Below are 20,596 nucleotides of genomic sequence, written 5' to 3' on the forward strand. Positions count from 1 at the left end.
ACATGGAGGCCAGTGTAGTCAGCATTTATGGTGTTGGTTATGTCCATGTGCTGTAGTAACCTGCAAAACCATGAGCTCCAAGATAAATGGAGCCAACTATGGGCTTCTGTGGCTGCCACTTCTGCATGGAGGGTTAGGGTTGTGACTTAGATGACTACATTGAAATGCAGTTAGGCACAATTTAAGGATGTGATGAAACATTTTTAACCACATCCATGAGCACTTTGCTAGATGACTCTCACGGTAAGATACTAGAGTCCAGGAAGTGACATAGAAGTCCCTTTACTTCTGATTTGACTATTTAGATGTGCTGTGTACTCGATTCTCGCTTATGAAAATGAGAAGTGAAATGATTAGATTCTAGATTCTGTGTAATATGTGCTGCTCTTCACGTTGTCATGAAAAAGAGTTCAACACACAAATAAATTGGGTCACATTAGCTGTGGTATGATGAACCTGTTCTAACGTTGGACATTTCTCTAACCAAACTGTTTGTGGTCGTGTTCGTGGTTAGCATTTATTAACCAGTTGTCAGCTGTGTGTTGGAGTCTTTTTATTTCCTGTTCAATCAGGCTGTTTTTTTTCTACTCCTCTCATGAGTCAGGCTGTGAATCATCTACAGAGATGCCAGGATAATAATTTTGGATAATAACTTTTCAATTAAGGGGTAACATCAGGGCTAAAGGATTCTGAGAAAATTATTTTTTGTGACAAAATTCTGTTTTGTTTTGTTTTTTACAGTGAGTCAGGCTTCAGTTCAGTATTTACAAGCCATCAACTTTTTAAAAATCCTTTTCAGTCATCCTTGTAACGATTTTGATACGTTGCTCATACCGAGGCTGCTGGCCGCCTGTGAGCCCTGGATAGCTTTAGCTTTAGCGCCTTTTTCTTTGTAAGCTTCTTTGAAAAGTCCATGCGTCAGCTGCGTGAGGGTGATACAAGTGTCTAAGTAGGGTATCGTTTCATTTTTGAGGTGGTCTCCCTCTGATTTACCCTGGCAAAATGGCATCTTCAATCACAGTGAGGAGCTTCCATGCTAACCACTTGTTAGCATGTGGCTGCGTGACGACTGTTTGCCTGAAACTGACTGCCTCATAATCAAACATACATGAAGCTGGCTGTCTGATCAGTCCGGTCTCTGGCCGGTCCATTGGTGATGCACTGTGTGTTTTCCTCTCTGCCACACATACAACTGAGGATGCAAGAGGCAGGTGAAGATAAACTTAGGATTATACTTAAACTGACATCATTTCATTTCATTAAATAAAAACTGCAAACTCTAAAGGCCTTTTTCCAGAGCTTGATCCTTTACGAATCTGAGTTTTAAATTTGTCTTGATATATTTAATGTCAGCTAAACAGCACAGAGCTCTGTCAGCAGAGGTTGTTATAGCAACAGGATGTCCAACTTGTGGTGTCGCAACAAAGTAAGTAATTGAAATTTGTTCTCAATAAACTAAAACCACCGAAATTATAGAAGGATTTTTGTCACTCTTTTGTAGTTACTATGCAGATGTAACCTTGATTAGTCAAAGGAAACTCGATACATAAACAGAAGGTTTATTTCTACCTTTGTTATTTGTTGAGCCCTTACAGGTGCACCTAGTTTATTGACCTGTCCAAAGCAAACATATGAGGCTTGTGTTGTGAACTGAGTCATCGCCCCATCACTCAGCCAATCCATCCCCGCACTGTAACCGTCACTCTGAAATCAAAATGGAGACGGATACAATCTCTGTAATGCTTCTCCTTATTGCTGCTGACTCCACAGCAGCTGCAGTAGTGTCTTACACAGTCACTACTCCTTACTGTTCACTGGACAGGATAGGCAGCGTCTAATCAGGAGCATTTCATCCCTGCTTCTCCTCCTCCTACATCCTGTCAAACCTCAAAGGGAGCGACATGAGCTAATAAGCAGCTCTTTCAGAATCTCTGTTACGGCCCCGTTCAGGTCTGTGGGAATCGGGCTTTACTCTGGACTAATGTCTCAGAAAGATTTTGACGTTACCCCACTGCAGTAGTAGTTAATGATGTGGCTGTGTAGGAATGCAGAGGAAAGCATGAGGATGTGTTTCATGATCTGTTTTAATGATCCCAACCACTTAAGGTCACAGTGATGAACAAACCTTTGTGTGATAAGCCCCGTTCATTCTTAGTTTCTCAAGATATTAAAAATGTAAAGAGGAGTTCTGTTGTGGTGCCTGGAATTGATGTGTTTCCTGTACTGAAGGTCATGAGAGTTACCCCGTTGTATGTTTTGACTGGTTTGGCACTTATACTGTATTTATGCTTCTCTCTGTGTGTGGGTACCATATAATGAAATGCTGTTTCTACTGTAGGCTGTTTCTTTTTATTGAAGGTAAATTTATCTGATATTATATTTGCATATCTTACTAAATACTTAAATAAAACAATTATAATTTGTGTTGTAAACTTCTGACACAGTTATTTAGTTTAGTTTTACTCTTTGTCTCAGGGACTGTGTGCAAAAACAGTGGTGTCATGGCATGATTGGCTCGTTTTTGGAAATGGCCTCAAGTGGCCAGAAGAGGAACTGCAGGGATTTCTTTTTTATCCTTCCATGTTTGCAGCGCTTTTATTTCAGTCAGGGTGACTGTGCATCTAATTAATACTGACAAGTATGGCTTCTGGGAATTGGCTTGTGTGTGTGTGTGTGTTCCTGTCTAGCTATCTTTGTGAGGACCAAAATCTGCATTCTAGGGAGCTCATTCTGTTCTTTATTGGACTTGAGTAAAAAAAGAAGACTGTGCAAAAGCTGAGCTACTAGTAGTAGAGTACTAGTAGAGTGTAGCTCTACTAGTAGTTCATCACAGTGTGCTGACCCTGCTCTAGTTTCCTATTCAGAACTTGTGAGGTTTGTTTATAAAATAGTCTTTTAAAGTTGTCTAAATATTAAATGTCTGCTTTGGTGGTGTTGGTTTTAACACACGCAGTAATTACACCCATGTTTGTATTTGTTCATTAATCTCATATTGTTGACTGTCCCCACACAGGAGAAATGAGCTATACTTGTTGGATTTGCAGGCCTTGTTGTTGTGTCATTTAATCTTATTGTTGCGCACAGTTCAGTCTTTGTTTTCAGATGAATACTTGTGTCATCTGAAGGAGGAGGCTCGGGCTCGATTTGATAACAGTTTTAAATGTCAGAGGATGGACTTTTCTCTGATTTCTCAAACAGGCTTTGTCCCAAGTTAAACAAACTAAATGGCGCTCTTAAGGAAACCTGCTGTATTATACGGATGTTGTGGAGGGATTTTAAAGTCTCCCACAGGTCGCTGTTGTACATCAGAGATCGTTTCTCATCACGCCGCCGCCTCAGGCAGCAAAGAGAAATGTCAGCCGTGTAAAGCCTGTGATGCTTCTCAGATAAGAAGCAGAGAATCGGCCCCTCAACTCGCCCTGATGTGTGTGTGTCTGTGTGTGCAGATGACTCAGTATGTTTTGTTCTGTGTTCATACTGAGCATGTCCGTCCTGCCAGAGCAGGTCAGACCTAACCAGTGACTGCCGGCGTCTCGTCCCAGCATAATGAGCAAAGTCATTGCACAGAATGAGAGGATCAGCCCATCTCTGAATACTATATGGGTATTCATATAGTATTCGGCTAACAATGTTTGCTGCTGTTTCGCTTATCATTAATGAATTTTTCCTGATAATAATCCAAGTCATGTTCAAGTCATTACTTACAAGATAGAAGTGGTTATTTGGCCTGAAGGGAGTCACATGGTCCTGCAGCCTGTGGACCAGTGAAGCAGAATTCAAAATGGCTTTTACCCTCAAAGCAAACCTAAACATACATAAATATATTTAAAATGTAATGGCCTTTAATGGTTACATCTAGTTTGTAGAGGTAAGCTGTTATGATTAGTTATGGGTTTTGTTCCACATGAGGTGATGGGCTGCAGTGTTTCCAGCAGTCTCATTAGATCTCAGTGATGGACGTGCAGTGATCTCTGCGGTGCTTGTGATGGGGCTCGATTATGGAGGAGGTGTAACTCTAATGCAGCCGAGGCAGCACTGTGATGGATCTCTTTCTTTCTTTTCCAAGGATTATGTGTAAGAATCAGAAGTATAAACTGCCAAAATGTATCGTTTGAAAAGTCATCAGACTGATGTATGGTGTAACACTGTAAGCCTGCTCACACAGCCTTCTGGTTTCATACATTGTGGGGAAAAAAATCATATTTCTTGTTTTTTACTCTTTCAAATATGTTTTAAATGTCAATAGTCTTCTTTTAAAAAATTGGACCGTGAACTTGTGCTTGTTGTTTTTTCTTCAGGATCTAACTACGCCATGTCGAACGGGGGCGGGGCTCCCAGCAGCTCCACCCACCTGCTGGACTTCCTAGAGGAGCCCATCCCTGGTGTTGGGACCTACGATGACTTTCACACCATCGACTGGGTCCGTGAGAAGTGCAAGGACCGCGAGAGACACCGGAAGGTGAGGACCCCGACGCCAAACCAGCTACAAACCAGCCACTTTTCAGCTTCGAACAGAGACCGAAGCTGACCCAGAGACAGAAAAATACTTTTAATATTTTGTAAAGAAAATATTTTTCTTCACGGGCCACAAACAGCCCTACTTAATTTAAAGAAAAAAATACGTTTCCCACCACTGTGTTATGCACTTCCTGTTGTATAAACAGTTTGTTTGGGTCACATAAAAGAAAGAAATGTCAGGTAGGATCAGGACCTACTGCTCTGATGGCTTAACAGAGAGGGTAAACAACACTTTTCCAACAAAAATGATCCCTTCTTATAATGTTTTTCATTTATACAAACTCGACCACAGTTTCCAAATTATAAATTAAGAGATCAACTTCTTATCCACCACTAGCATTCATGGGCTAAGTGTGTGGGAGATTTTACGGCCCTTCAGTTGGTCATGAGCACATTTCGGCTCTGCCAACACTTTTATCCAAGTGTTTTACTGCAAGACGCTGCAGGACAATCTGAATGTTATTTGCATACCCGGTGTTCTCCGCCCCTCAGCTGACTGTTATATTGAGGCAACAGTGGAAATCATGGCTGTAGAGGTGGTGTATTGTCACTGAAGGTCACTGTTTTTACCCCTCAGCTGTAAAAGGCTGATGAGGTATTGTTAACCTTTCCCTCACTTGCATGAATCTCACTGTAAGTTGATCTAATAGTTTTATTTTTAGCCATCGATGCTTGTTATTGAGTCTTTTGTGTGTGTTGATACAGATCAATAGTAAGAAAAAGGAGTCTGCATGGGAGTTCACCAAGAGCCTGTACGACGCTTGGTCCGGCTGGCTGGTGGTGACGCTCACTGGCTTGGCATCAGGTAACATACATGTGGTACTAAAGTGCACACAGCTCTTATCTGCCCTGCCGGTGACTCTCACATGCTTTGCCTCAGGCAGCTCACACTCAGTCTTTCTCTTGTTCACTGTCTTGTGCTTTCGCTCACCCACCTCTTATAAGCACACTGTTCTTCCTGCAGAGCCCCACGTGACACATCTGAGAGCCATGAAATCCTCGCCGTGTGTGTTTTATGGCCACTAAATAACAGAAAATCTTTTTCTAGCTGAGCTAGTCAAAGTGGAGTAGTTATGAAAAGGTCCAGGCTACAGAGGGGAGAAATGAGTAAAATGCGTATGCTTGTTGGGCTCTTTGTGTAAAAGAAGCTCTGCACTGTGATATCACATTATATAGATTTAAAACTGGGGTGACTGAGCTGTTTTAGGGCCTAAAATGTCCATTACTTCATAAAATACAGCCTTTTGAAATGAGATAATTATTACTGATAAACTTACAGATACCACTTTCCATTATCTTTATCACACCAACAGGCCTTTTCCCCACTCTCCCCAAAAAACTGACAGGTTGTGGGAGAAGTAGGCGGATAAAATGATGGTAATAATATGTAGAAATCTAGAAATGTGGCTGCACTCACTCACGTGAAGGTCAGCGAGCCTGTGATGTTTACAAAGATCCATCTGATATGAAAATGTCAGCCACACAGTCCCCTTACATGCCAAAGGTCACTGGTTAGAGAACAGGAGGAGACCCAGATCCCAGTATCAGGATATCCAGGTATCAGGCATTAAACATCTGTCAGATCAAACATGTGAATCTTTCCACTGTGGCAAAGTTTGTGAATAAAGGAGCAGCCGAAAGAAGCTTTGCTGTTTAAGTCAGACACTGATTTTTGTGCTGTAATATTTATGCATTGAGAGCTGAAGATCGTCTAATGTGAAGATTTGCTGCAGAGTTTTCTAGTGTGCGTTTAGGTTCATATTCAGTGAGGATGTTTCTCAGAATTATTGTTAAATCACCTGAAAACATCTTTGTCAGGTAGTAAGCCTGGTAGTGTAGTTAGGAACTCATCTCTCTCTCTGTTTTTCTGTTCTTCACCTTTCCCACTCGTCCCTGCCTTCACTTCTTTGCCCTTTTATTTCCTTTCCTTTCCTGGTTCCCTCCTCCCGCCAGGTGCTTTGGCTGGCCTGATTGACATTGCTGCTGATTGGATGAACGACCTGAAGGAGGGCGTGTGTCTGAGCGCCTTGTGGTTCAACCACGAGCAGTGCTGCTGGACGTCCAATGAGACCACCTTCGCTGAGAGGGACAAGTGTCCTCAGTGGAAGAGCTGGGCTGAGCTAATACTGGGGCAGGCTGAGGTAGAGGAACACGGGCACATGAAAGGGAGCGCATGCTGTCGATTTAAAACCAGACATTTTCTGCAGTACGTATTCGTCACTGCAGTGAGACCAAGAGGCTACGGCTTCTAAGCAACGATACAAAAATAAAACCCTTGTTGTTCAAATTCATCTAAAAAAAAAATTTCAATTAAAAAGTAGACAGTTTGCAAAAGCTTTGCACCTTTTCTCATGAGCTGACTGCAGTGACACTGACACATAAGGGCAGACGTAGTCTCAGGCGTCCACACGAGTTTTTTTTAAATTTTTTATTGAAGGTTTGGACGTTTTTCTTCCACTCTTTAACTTTTCCCTCCCTCTTCATCCGCCCCTCTCTGCAGGGCCCCGGCTCGTACATCATGAACTATTTCATGTACATCTACTGGGCTCTGTCCTTCGCCTTCCTGGCAGTTTGTCTGGTTAAGGTGTTTGCGCCGTACGCCTGCGGCTCAGGGATCCCAGAGGTGAGGAAAACATTGCTTTTGTAAGTCCTGGTACAGCTGAAACTTTCTTCATTTTAACCTCTTCTGGTGATACATCGATGTGCATGAAGGAAATCCTTGAACTCTTAAATGGGAAATGTTGTTCGACTGTTCGCTGGGTGATCGATTTGTCTCCCGGTGACTCTGTGAAAGAGTCTGATGGGTTTCAGGATCTTTTAATGTACTGAAGCACTTAAAAATGATTAATTCAGCTGGGAGATGTGAAATATTTTACTGCTAAGAAAAAAAAAAAGGGGGGGGGCTCTTTGTTGCCATGGAAACACAAAAGCGGCACGTGTTAGACAATGACCTGAAAGCAGAGATGCAGCTCAACTAACAACCCAGTGAATTTATGTCATTATTTCATTTTAACTTTCATGTGTTTACGTGTCTGATCCTGAGCACCTCGCTTTCCTCACTCCTGCCTCTGCCATAGATCAAGACCATCCTGAGTGGGTTCATCATCCGGGGATATCTGGGCAAGTGGACCTTGATGATCAAAACCATCACTCTGGTGTTGGCTGTGGCGTCGGGCCTGAGCCTGGGGAAAGAGGGCCCCCTGGTCCATGTGGCCTGCTGCTGTGGGAACATCTTCTCCTACCTCTTCCCCAAGTACAGCAAGAACGAGGCCAAGAAACGAGAGGTGAGAGCAAAAAAGCAAAAAAGTCCAGGTCCCTGTAGCACGAGTAATAAATGTTTAATACGTACGAGTGTTTTTAGTAGTTTGTGCCTGTGTGAACGAGCCCGGCGCTGGTGCTGAGGTGTGTTTGTTTTGTGCTCTCAGGTTCTCTCTGCCGCGTCAGCTGCCGGGGTGTCTGTTGCTTTTGGAGCACCAATTGGGGGAGTCCTCTTCAGCTTAGAGGAGGTGCATCAGCACTTAAACAAGTTACTATGTGGTGTTGTTTTAATGTGATGGTAACAGCAACAGTATTAATCCACCAGTGCTCTCCTCGCTCCTTCAGGTGAGCTACTATTTCCCTCTAAAGACGTTGTGGCGCTCATTCTTTGCGGCCCTGGTGGCGGCCTTCGTGCTTCGCTCCATTAACCCGTTTGGGAACAGCCGCCTGGTGCTGTTCTACGTGGAGTACCACACGCCATGGTACCTGTTTGAGCTCCTCCCGTTCATCCTGCTGGGAGTGTTCGGGGGCCTCTGGGGCGCCTTCTTCATCAAAGCCAACATCGCCTGGTGCCGGCGGCGCAAGTCGACACGTTTCGGTATGATGTGACCTCGTGGTGACCTCACTATTTAAAACTTTTACTGAGAGCTTAATGGTGGAAAAAAGTGAAATGGAATAAAGACTGTTTCTATCAGTCGATACTCTCCTCTCATGTGCTTTTTATGATTTTAGTGACTCCACAGTGCCGTGTCTGAATTTTAAAATCCTCTTTTCTTAAAATCAAATGTATAAAAGCATCTTTCCATGAAGCAGAGCAACAGTGTTTAATCTGCATTTGAGGCGTTTCACACAAACCTCTGTCTCGCTCTGTAGGCAGGTACCCGGTGTTGGAGGTGATCCTGGTGGCGGCCATCACTGCGGTGGTTGCTTTCCCAAACCCTTACACGCGTAAGAACACCAGCGAGCTGATAAAGGAGCTGTTCACCGACTGCGGTCCGCTGGAGTCTTCGCAGCTCTGTCAGTACCGCAGCCAGATGAACGGCACCAAAGCCTTCTCTGATGACCAGCCGGCGGGGCCCGGCGTCTACTCGGCCATGTGGCAGCTGTGCCTGGCGCTCATCTTTAAAATCATCATGACTATATTCACATTTGGACTCAAGGTGAGAGATTTTTTTCCTTAATAATGAAGCAGATGTTTTGCCCTGCGAGTCTTCATCAGCACTGAAACATGTTCCTTTCTCATCGTTAGGTACCGTCGGGTTTGTTCATCCCCAGCATGGCCATCGGGGCGATCGCGGGGCGGATTGTTGGCATTGCCATGGAGCAGCTTGCATATTATCACCACGACTGGTTCCTGTTCAAAGAGTGGTGCGAAGTCGGAGCTGACTGCATCACTCCAGGGCTCTACGCTATGGTGGGAGCTGCAGCGTGCCTGGGTGAGTCAGCACTTAATGGGATTGTTAAGCTTTGCCACCAGTTTGTGCCAAAGCCTTCACGTTTCAGCACCGTGGGGCGGGTGATGAGCATATATGAGATATCCTGCTGCTATTGCAATAACTGGCTGTGTCAGAACATGTTACTCACTGTGAGTAACATGTGATCAGGGATGTGTAGCTTTGCCTCATCTGTTATAGAAATAAACACTTGTTTAGTTGGAGTCGTAGTTTAATGCGTGTTACTGTCACGCCTTCCTCCCTCTGTAGGTGGAGTGACTCGTATGACTGTCTCCCTCGTCATCATCGTGTTCGAGCTGACCGGCGGGCTGGAGTACATCGTCCCCCTCATGGCCGCCGTGATGACCAGCAAATGGGTGGGCGATGCATTCGGTCGAGAGGGAATCTACGAGGCCCACATCCGACTGAACGGATACCCCTTCCTGGATTCAAAGGAGGAGTTCACGCACACCACGCTGGCCCGGGAGGTGATGAGGCCCCGACGCAACGACCCGCCGTTGGCAGTGCTCACGCAGGACGACCTGACTGTGGAGGAGCTGCAGGGCATTATCAATGAAACCAGTTATAATGGTTTCCCTGTGATCGTGTCTAAGGAGTCCCAGAGGCTAGTGGGCTTCGCTCTGCGCAGAGACATCACAATCGCTATAGGTAAGACTGGAGAGACAACACCTGAACCCCCCGTGACCTTCTGGAGTTTAAAGATGGTGTAAAGTGAATGCTTTTCATATCTCTACAGAGAACGCACGCCGCAAACAGGAGGGCATCGTGCTGAACTCAAGGGTGTACTTCACCCAGCATGCACCCACGCTGCCTGCCGACAGCCCTCGACCCCTCAAGCTTCGCTCCATCCTGGACATGAGCCCCTTCACCGTCACTGACCACACCCCCATGGAGATCGTGGTGGACATTTTCAGGAAGCTGGGTCTGCGCCAGTGCCTGGTTACTCACAACGGGTAAGTGTGTCTCGGAAGGAAGGAGGTGCTGTAGGAGCTGAAGGTGGATCCGTCTCACATCGTTGTTTCTGGTGTAGTGATTGCTTAACACACACACACACACACACACACACACACACACACACACACACACACACACACACACTGTCTGGTGTTGCATGAGCTCTGGGATCCCTGGATTTATGCTGTAATCTGCATGGCCTGGCCTAATCGCTGTGCTGCACCTCCTTTTATCCTCCCGGTGAGCAGTGACGGTCTCCTTTACAGGAGAGGCTGAGCTGCTGACGGAAACTAACCACAAACACATAACAGGTGTCACGCAGTGGGAGTATAGACAGTAAGAGGAGCTGATGTGTGGTCTGAATCTGAGGAGGAACGTTAAAGGTTTTACCTCCGCGAGAAACCTTCAGTGAAACTAATTTAAAAGTAAAGTCTCGTCCACGTGTGGAGACGCCTGCAGGAGATCCGGTCTGTTTGGGTCTTTGCAGATGTGCGATGTTGAAACTACGAGACAGACCGTGTTAATTTGCTGTGATGATCACTGGAGAGGAACTGTGCAGCAGTGTTTGTTTCATTTACCTTTTTTAGGATTAACCTTTTATTTCTTTCTTAAATAATGACACTAGTTTTTTTTATTTTTCATATTTTTGTTGTTGTCAACAAATCTCATGAAAAGACCTAAACTGTCAGTCATGAAGGAGGTTCAGGATGATTTAAAGATGTAAATTTATTACGATCTTTCCTTCTATTGTTATTGGGCTTTGCTAGAGTAGCTTTGCTTGATTAATAGTTCAGAATAATCTGTATTTACCTGATACTGGGTCTTCATCCACCTGAATATAGGCAGCTACTTTAGCCAGCTTCCTTCTCATTGGCTGCCCCTCCTAAGCAGAAGGTTTGAACAGCAGGGGATTTGCTCAGAGTTCCTGAGATGACTGTTTTAGTGATAGACAGTGATGTCATACAGAGCAAAACACAGAAAGAACTGAGCACATAGAGCAGTCCGAATGCTGAGTTTGTGGCTCAGAGTCACACACTTATCTCATAATTTAAAATGTTTAATATGAACACTCACTCCTGTAACAGTAAGGAAGGAGCAAGGCCTCCTTTATACGTATGAAGAAGAACAACGTTACACAATGATTGAAAAACAAGTACTTATAAAACACTGAGCAATCCTACAGAGATTAGAGGGATTAGGTTCATTGGTTGGATTATTATTAGCTGCTAATAAATGCTGGTTCTTAATGATTCTTACATTGGCGTTGGATAAACCTAAAGTCATTTAATGCACCTGTCTGATACTCTGCTGTAACGTAATCTTTTTTACAGCTTACAAAAGACACTGTACACTTTATTAGGTACACCTGGCTAGTACTGGGTGTGACCCAGGTTTGTATTCACAGCTGCTTCAACAAGGTGTTTAAAACATTACCGAGATTTTCGTCCATGTTGACATGAGAAGTTCACACAGTTGCTGCACATCTGTCTGCTGCACATCCAGGATGGCAGTGCCACGAGCAGTCTAACAGGTGTACCTAATAAAGTGGCAGATGAGTGTAAAATCCCTCTTCATGGGATTTGTTGACAGAAGAATCAGTCATATTATGAGTAATTAAACCGTTATTCTTTTATCATTACTCTTTGACTTCATTTATAACTTTAGTTGTATTTGCGTGTTTAGTTTTGTTAGTTTTGAGTTGTATTTTTTGTTGTGTTTATTGTGTACTGCTGCTGTGTGTTCTCTCTGTGTCTGTCTGTTGTTGTTGTTTTGGGCAGTCTGCTGAGTAACAGGTGTGTGTTTCAGGATTGTGTTGGGCATCATCACTAAGAAGAATATATTAGAGCATCTGGAGGAGCTCAAGCAGCACACGCCGCCCCTGGTGACTAGCCCCGCCCCTTTCACACGTGATCTGTTCCCCCACCTTTTTTTTTTTTTTTTTTTTGCACCTGTCTCTTAGGCTCTGCCTCTTAGGGGAGGGGAGGGGGGGATGCATGAAGTGTAGTGTGAAAAGCTGATGGCAGTTCCCGGCTAAAACATCCAGACTTCCTGCCCTCTTCCTTACTTCAAGCACTTTTCTGCTCCTGGGTTTGTTTGTTGTGGATTTACCTCTAATGAAGCCAAACATGCGTAGACAGACTAGTCTGACCTCCATCTTCATGGTAGCTGTAGCAGTTTCGGAGACATCGCGTAGAGAAGCATTAGGCTGGTCCTGTAATGTTGGACCTCGATGGGAACTGTCGCCCACATCAGTTCAGAGCCCCTTTCAGACACGAGCTTCAGCGCTTACTGTGACTCGTGTTGGACGCAGAAGGAGTCACACGAAGGGCCAGACAAAGGCTCAGCTGCTCAGGCATGGCAGCTTCTCATGTCTGAGAAACTGGACAACAGAGTTTATTGACGTCCTGTAATACAAACAACACAGCCTTCATCAAACTTGTCATTTGGTCCTCAAGGAAAAAGTCTAATAACCGTTAAAATGCTTAGTTCAAGGTTATTGTTAATAATATTGTTAATAAAAACTAAAAGTAGTTTAAAAGCAGCAAAAAACACAAAGAATGAACTAATATTATTAATTTTACTTAAAAAAACAAAGGAAAATGCTCAATCTCACCGCTGACAGTTAAACTTCAGTATTTTAATCACTCATAAAATTAAAACTGAGCGTTATGACTAACGGCAGCTAAACTAAAACACAACAGAACAAACTAAACTGAAGTCGACGCTGAAACTAATCAGAAAACACAAAACCGTCATAACTCTGGTTTAGTCCAGCACATAAACATCTCAAACTCATGACAACAGTAGCTTCTGGTAGTGCGAAGCATTTAATAAAACTAGACTGTATCCTGATGTAAAAGGGAAAAAATGACTGATTTTTGATGATGGAGGAAGCTTCAGTTGAAAAGTAAAGAATCTGTCATCATGTAGTTTTTCTGCGCCGTACAGCCCAGCTTTGTGGCATAAAACCAGCTGCACATGAAAACAAAGCTTATCTTTGCTTTCAACTCCATTACTTTGATATTTGTCTCAAGGAGAAGCACACTGTGTTTCAGCTGCATGGCTATTTAATTTAAATGACTCTCTTCTCTTTCTGTGGCTTTCTTGTTTTTGCTTTTTGGAGTCAAACAGAGCCTCGTGGCAGGTGGATAAAGCTGCCTCTCTTACATTTAGTGCCTGAACTTCCTTTTTGCTGTCCTTTGACTTAACTGTGTGTTTAGTTTGGGACATAAATCAGAGTTTACTGAGAACCTGAAGATATTCATCGAGCCAGGTTGTAGCATGATCAGGGCCTTGATTTGATCAGATATGCCTCTTACACTCAAAACCTTCAACTTCAAACACATTAGTGGGGAAACCACCAGAGCCTCTGAGCGCACCTGAGCAGCTGCATCAGAGTAAACAAACTCTGTTACACGTTTTAATATTGGTCTAGAAAAAACGGTGTCCATTAAGTATTAATTGATAGTAAAGATAACGAGCATCGCCCTCCCTAAAACTGTTTGCATCCATAAAGTGCGTTAATGCACACGCACCACTTAAAAGCTGCAGTTTGCATGGAGTGTGTAAGCAAACAGAAGTGAGTCATAAACTAACACTGTGCCTGATAACTGAGATACTTCAGGCTATAAAGCAGGCTGAGCTCGTGATTGTGTGTGATGAACAATGATGGCACGTTGTAGTCGCTGTAAATCTCTGGATTTTATGCACAGTTCTCCGTCACTAATCCAGATTCAGGCGCACTCTTTTGCTTTTCATGGACATTTTGTTTCACACGGCTTGAGATTTTCAACACTATTCAGTAAAAGACGTTTAACATAAATTGACTGATATTAACTGAAACGGTGATTTCCTGGTTTTTAAAAATAAACGGTAGTTTAGCAGACGTGTGACGAGTGCTGCTGACGGTGTCTGAAAGGGGCTCAGTAGATTCCCACAGAGCAGAGTTCATCCCATCGACCTGCATTTGTACACACAGTAGCTGTTTCGTGCTAGCCCCGTTCACTCACAGCACCCTGTTGTGTTCCTGGCTGACTGTGTGATCAGAGACACTCAGCATGTGTGCAGTCGTGTAACCGTGAAGCCTGTTGTGTGTTTCCCATCTCCCCCTCACAACAGAAGTCATTTCAAGTTCAGCCTCCCAAAGTTTTCTGTTTTCATTAACGACTGCTTTTTCCCTCCCCCCCCCCCCTTTTTTTTTTTAAACCCCTCCCCTCTCAACCACAACCGCCCCTGGGGCTCCACAGATCAACGACATGTGAGCCGTCACCTGTGCAACGACTGGGCGAGTAGTTAGCCGCCTTGGGAAAGCGGACCACCGTTGCTTTAGTCCTTTTAAAGATTGAAGGGGGGGGGATGTTAGTAGGAGGGAGGGAGGGGGGCAATCTGTAGTGATGCGACTCATTCCTATAATCCCCCCTCATCCTGTAGTGGTAGTGCGCGTGGTGGAGTGACGATGTTGTGTTGATTGGTGCCAGTAGTGCTGTAGCTTATGTAGCTAGCGTGCGATGATCACATGATTCCTTTTATGAAGTGATTACTAATCCTGTTCTTTAACCTGCCGATGTTTCCTCTGAGCCAGCAGTGTCCCGCCTTCTGCGTGTGGGCCCACAGCAGACATGGAGAAGGTGCTAGAATATACTCTGGAGTAAATGTTAAAAAAGCACGATTATGAGAAGCAATAGGAAGGAAAATAGAAACTTTCAAAGTAAATTATAAGTAAATTGTGTATATTGTCATTAGAAACACACAAAAAACACCATTTGCACAAGCTCCAGTTGATATAATAATCTGTAATAAGCAACATGGCTACATCAGCTACTGTGACACCACCCATCTGCTTCTGTTTCCAGATTTTGAAGCTTCAGTATTTTTGGTGCCATCATATCAGACGTTAGAAACGTCCGAGTGTGGACGAAAGGATGGAGGGCTCGTTTATCAGCTAACATGGCTGCACACGTAAACTGCAGCTCGCACACTCGTGTATCAGCACCAGAGGAATAATGACGGTCTGCAGCACAGATTTATGACCTTGCTGTGCATGCAGAGAAGAGTCAGGTGTACAGCACAGTTACAGGCTGCTTTATTATTAATGTGTTGTAATGTTAGTGCAGGTGGTGCTACGCTCACTTCCTGGCCCAGATTTTTACCTGAAATTAGCTGGGGCAGGTCACTGCTGGTTTAACTGGAAACATTGTGGTCACTCTTCACCTGACCCACTCTGATCTGCACCTGGCTTCCCGAGCCTCTGCTGCCGGTCTGATCGGCCGGCGGGGGAACCCAGGTCTGATCTGTGTGACTGCTGCTTCACACCTCCGCCCTCCACAGGTACCTCAGCTCCACCCACTCAGACCTGGGTTCGCTTTCAATTATTTGCCTTCTAGGGTCAAAACGCAGCTGAAGATCACGATTAATCATAAACGCATGAACTCCTTGTGGTCACCTGACTGCATTAACACAAAGCACACTGAGCTCTTTGGACCCAGCTCTACATGATTTGAGCTCTGTAGGAGTCACATAGCTCACTGCTTCTTCTTCTCACTGCTCTCAGCTGTTTCTCCTCTTCACCTGACCTCACTGCAGTCAGCAGGAGCATCGCCGATGTTTAAAAAGCTGCCGTGTTAGTCCTTAATGGCCCCAGCTGACTGACTAAATCCTTTACAGTGTCATACAGAGAGAAAGTGCTCCGTAGTGCTGCGAGGTGGATTCATCACAGGAGTCAGAAATCGCTATTGAAACATGATTATGAAATGAGCTGTAATTTATCACAACTTGAAATCACCTGTGTTTTGTGGAAACTTTCAGGAAAAGAGAAATCAGAAATGCAACCTGGAAGGGAAAATAAATCCTAAAATGTGGAACTTCACACTAAAAAACAGACTTTGAATGTTTTTCTGTACAACGACTGGGCGATGTAGACTTTCTGGCTCTACACAGTTCAAACCCTTCACCATTAAGTTTTTTAGCAATCTGAAATAAACATGATTACATTTTTAATGAAATTCGAGTCAGAATGTTGTTCATCTCCACAGACCCATGATGACTGACTTCATGCGAGCGATATAACCGCTGGCGACACAAAGCGGGTCTGTCGAGAGTTAATCTTTGAGGCGATCGACTAGAAATGAGGGTGAAGTGCACTGCTGATTGATATATGACAGAGTGGTAAACAGATTAGAGGGTTACCTTGGCAACTGGAGCTTGGACTCTCCACTAGCAACCAATGATGCTTTAATGTGAGTCACTTCCTGTGTGAACGGCCCTTTAATGTGACACTGTCGCCTGGTTACCAACGGGGACTCTGTCACCTGTCAGACATTCAGGGCTTCGTATTATGAAAATGATGTTACAGAAAGCACTTTGAAAAATGTCAAACATTAGAAATATTTCTCACAGGTTTAAAGAACAGGAGCAATTGATGTGTTTTTGTGACAGGCAGTAACAAAGTGTCTAAAGATACAAGTTGTCAATTACGTGTAGGCACATCATGAACCTGTAAAATATCAAAGGATGAACCAGTGTTACGCAGCCCAACGAACAAAGCATTCCTGTGAAAATGGTCAAGTACAAGGACTGAAAATGAGTGAAAAAGCATCCAATGAAAAACTTTGAAAGTCCTTCAAAAAAGACTGGAGAACTGTTGCTCAAGAGCACTTTAAAAAATACAAAAGCCGGACTGCTTGGAAACAAAATATAAAGAAGTGATGCTGGCTTGAGACTTTTGCACATCACTGTGATGTTTGCTGTCTGATCTTACTGCAAAAGCTTTAAATTGGACTGAATAAAAAGAAAAGGTAAAAGATAGAAATGTCCCGACTCCTGTGATGGGCACCGCCTCTTCCTCTGCTCCTCTGACTTTACTCCTGTTCACTGCTTCCTGTCTCCTCTGAAGGATCCAGCTCCTCCTTTTGCTCAGCAGCAAATCTCAAACGGCCGTGGCAGGGGTCTGAAGCGGGGGAAGCTGGGTGCTGTTTCTCACCTGCCTTTTTCCTCTTCCACCTCCTGCTGCTGACTTTTGCTTCCTCAGGGACTCGTGCTTTTGTTGGCCTCATTCTGACACAGATTCATATAATTAATGTCATACCAGAGCCAAAATTAAACCATGCGATTCTGTTTTTGCCAACAAAAACATGATGTTTTTATTGTTTCCTGCTTTACTTCAGCTGCCAACCACCACCACCACCACCTCCTCATGCTTCTGTCCCTCTTTGTCTCCCTCTGCAGGCGGCTTCTTGGTATTATCACAAAAAAAGATATCCTTCGTCACATGGCTCAAATGGCAAATCAGGATCCAGAGTCCATCATGTTCAACTGATCCGCTCTTTCCAGGACGGCTGGGGTGGAGGGGGCAACGAGGAGGAGGAGGAGGAGGAAGAGGTGTGCCTCCTGAACGGCTCCAGTCTCTGACACGCGGACCCCGTTTTTGTTTGTTCGTTTTTAGTTTTCAGCTGTAGACCCTGAACCTCACTGACTGACTGACTGAGGCCTCCAGAGACTTTCAGGCCACCCGAGGAGAAGACGATGACACGAGACTTTGTTCTCATCGTCCGGCTGCCGAGGACACGATGAGGTCACGGGTCGAAGGCACGCACACACACAAGGAATGCACTTTTTACACACACACTTTTGCACTCGCAGACACCTCACTCATGCATGCTGTACACACACACACACACACACACACACACACACACACACACACACACACACACACAAAAGACTCCCTAAACCTGTACAGCTACGCCCGTTTGCACTCTACACGTGCCTCACCCCCTTGTACTGTCTCCCTCCTCTGTGGTGGATGCCGCCTGGCTGGGGTCAAAGGTCAGGATGAACCGCTGATGAGGGACGCGATGAGGGACCTTGAAGCCTCCAGGCTCTCGTTTAAATAAAGTTTAAAACAAAAAGCAACATAAAAACAACTCACTTCCCTCACCCCTGCGCACACCTGAGCTGTCCGTCCTGCAGAAGATTACCTTGTTTACCTGTGAAGTGTGTGTGTGTGTGTGTGTGTGTGTGTGTGTGTGTGTGTGTGTGTGTGTGTGTGTGTGTGTGTGTGTCGTTAGCACCACTACATTCCAGCCAGGTTATCATCGGAAGTGAGGGGATGATCTTACGCTCCTCACCCCGAAAACACGGCAGCCTCTTGTGATCGCATCATGGCACGCTGCTGCTTCCCTGGGTCATGTGAAAATGAGACGTGTGTGTGTGTGTGTGTGTGTGTGAGAGAGAGAGAGAGAGAGAGTGCGAGGAAGAGAGGACGGTACTGTATTTCAAGAACAAACGTGTTCCCAGTGAGGAGGGAAGAAGTGAAGATCTCTGTGCGTCCATTTCTGAGCCAGTTTGTGCTGTGTGTGTGTCTGTGTGTGTGTGAGACAGAGAGTGTGTGTGTGTGAGAGAGAGAGAGAGCGAGAGAAAAGGAAGGGAAAAAGGAAAAAGGTTGAGTTTTGTGGAATCGCAGTTTGTTTCTCCCCATGTGACCTTTAGATTATTGCTCTCCAATCATTTCCAAAGTCTGCTTTAAGTGATCAGTAACTTCATCAGTAACATGACTCGCGTACCTTCAGCCCGCCTTTTATAATTATAGAATATGTAAAAGTTGATCGTCTGAGCCCCCACAGGTGGCGTTTAACACTCCAAACTCATTTACACAACAAAGACTGACAGAAAGAGAGATCAACTGATCAGCACTCCGTGATCGATGCTTTGATCCACAGATTCTCAGTGTTTTTAATAAACGTGCTTCGTCCCAACATTCAGAGGCTGTGAAGCTGTAAATTGTCACGTTTTAGAAGATGAAGCCAGCAGACGGTAATTAAAAACCATTCAACTTTATCTGCACTACAGTTGTTGGAGTTTGAGAGATTTTTATATAGAGTTTGTACTCTGATCCAAAGCTGCCGCCACCTTAAATCCACGCGTGTTTGTTGGGTCTAACATGTCACTAACGCCTCGGATGAAGCTTGCTTTTTGCCCTGCATTGTTTTCAAGGTTGTAGAGGATAATACTGCAGAACATCTGGCTGCAACTGTCTGTCGCTTTCAATCACACCAGGTTTCTTTTTTTCCCCACGTCTGCCAAGTGCCTGGCACAAGTTTTTTTTGTTTTGTTTTTTCTTTAGGCTTTTCACACCCCGATCTCTCTGCTCCCTCTTTTTTTTTTTTTTTTTTTTTTTTTTTAATCAAACGTCATCACTCGATGAAGGGAAATGAAGTGAGGTGTGTGTGTTCCTGTGTCCGTCTTTGCATTGCAGTGACTGTCCTGCTGTGGTGTGACAGGATCGTCTTTGTTACCTGTGGTGTTGCCTAACGTTGTGTTTCATACTGATCTCGATGTTTTTCTTTTTTTTGTTTCTTTTTTTTATTTATGGGTAGTCTGGATAGAGTTGTGCATTACTATAATAAATTTCATGTATGATTGCAACAATTGTTTGATTGTATATTAAAAATAAAACCTGTAAAGATTAAAATTTGTTTTAAATTAAAAAAAAAAAGATTCAAGTTGCACACGAGGACTGATGTGTGATTTGTTCTCGGCAGGTTTTGCTTGTTGTCAGGTTGTTGAGCTCCACTTGTTAGCTGTCATGAAGCTCACAAAAGTCCTCGATTTTAGAATCAGACAGACTTTTCAGAAAACTTTATAGTTTCCACGAAGACAAAGTTTATTTACCCTTTTCATTAAAATAGAAACTCATTCTTACAAAAAAGAAAAAGGTGCTCTATAAAATACAAACCATTCACCTGTTGACCGACAGGTTACCAGGTACACCTGATCAACTGCTTGTAAATCTAATCAGCCAATCACATGGCAGCAGCTCAACACATTTATTCATGTGGACGTGATCAAGACGACCTACTGAAGTTTAAACTGACACTGGTATAATTGTTATAGAAACTGCTGGGATTTTCCCCACATCGGGAAAATATCCAGTGAGCAGCAGTTTTCTGGAGGATTTTATTTTGGGCAGACTGCTTCAAGCTGAAGGCAGGCAGCAGTAACTCAAATAACTATTGTTACCATAGTAGACGATGCAGAAGAGCATCTCTGAATGTTGAATCTTGAAGCAGATGGGCTTCAGCAGCAGGAGACCACACCAGCTGCCACTGCTGTCAGCTAAGATCAGGAAACTGAGTTCACAGGTTCACCAAAATTGGACAACAATAGACGGCGCCTGGTCTGATGAGTCTCTGGAACTTTCAGAAGGTAGGATTAGAAGTTGGTGTCAATTGCATGAAAGCGTGGCTCCATCCTGCCTTGTATCATCAGTCCAGGCTGGTGGCGGTATAATGTTGGGGATATTTTCTTGGCAAACTTTGAGCCCCTCGGTACTAACTGGGCATCATTTAAAAACCACAGCCTGCCTGAGTATTAATGCCAGTCATGTCAATCCCTTTATGACCACAGTGCACCAT

General features: G+C 44.2%; 1 protein-coding gene across 6 annotated transcripts in view; it reads left to right on the forward strand.

The window, feature by feature from the left end:
• The window catches only part of clcn3 (Cl-/H+ antiporter 3), a 39,618-nt gene extending 19,928 nt beyond the window's left edge, over positions 1-19,690 (forward strand). For 3 of the 6 annotated variants that reach the window (XM_086279234.1, XM_086279271.1, XM_086279244.1), the window contains 13 exons: positions 4,299-4,459; positions 5,224-5,323; positions 6,472-6,659; positions 7,019-7,141; positions 7,596-7,802; positions 7,944-8,024; positions 8,122-8,374; positions 8,650-8,936; positions 9,026-9,212; positions 9,480-9,878; positions 9,967-10,183; positions 11,991-12,066; positions 17,409-19,690. In XM_086279234.1, the coding sequence (XP_086135360.1) occupies positions 4,299-4,459; positions 5,224-5,323; positions 6,472-6,659; positions 7,019-7,141; positions 7,596-7,802; positions 7,944-8,024; positions 8,122-8,374; positions 8,650-8,936; positions 9,026-9,212; positions 9,480-9,878; positions 9,967-10,183; positions 11,991-12,066; positions 17,409-17,591 (2,462 nt within the window). In that variant the 3' untranslated portion in view covers positions 17,592-19,690. Of the gene's footprint in view, positions 1-4,298; positions 4,460-5,223; positions 5,324-6,471; positions 6,660-7,018; positions 7,142-7,595; positions 7,803-7,943; positions 8,025-8,121; positions 8,375-8,649; positions 8,937-9,025; positions 9,213-9,479; positions 9,879-9,966; positions 10,184-11,990; positions 12,067-14,431; positions 14,470-17,408 lie in introns of all 6 variants that reach the window. The other 3 variants (XM_086279262.1, XM_086279279.1, XM_086279252.1) reach the window with 2 other exon arrangements.
• Positions 19,691-20,596: the final 906 nt, after the last annotated feature.

This window comes from Aulonocara sp. 'chitande type north' Nkhata Bay, linkage group LG3 (assembly GCF_057382095.1).
Source record: "Aulonocara sp. 'chitande type north' Nkhata Bay isolate Kocher_YH1m ecotype deep benthic linkage group LG3, A_spYH_male_GT1.1, whole genome shotgun sequence".
Classification (NCBI taxonomy): Eukaryota; Metazoa; Chordata; class Actinopteri; order Cichliformes; family Cichlidae; genus Aulonocara; species Aulonocara sp. 'chitande type north' Nkhata Bay.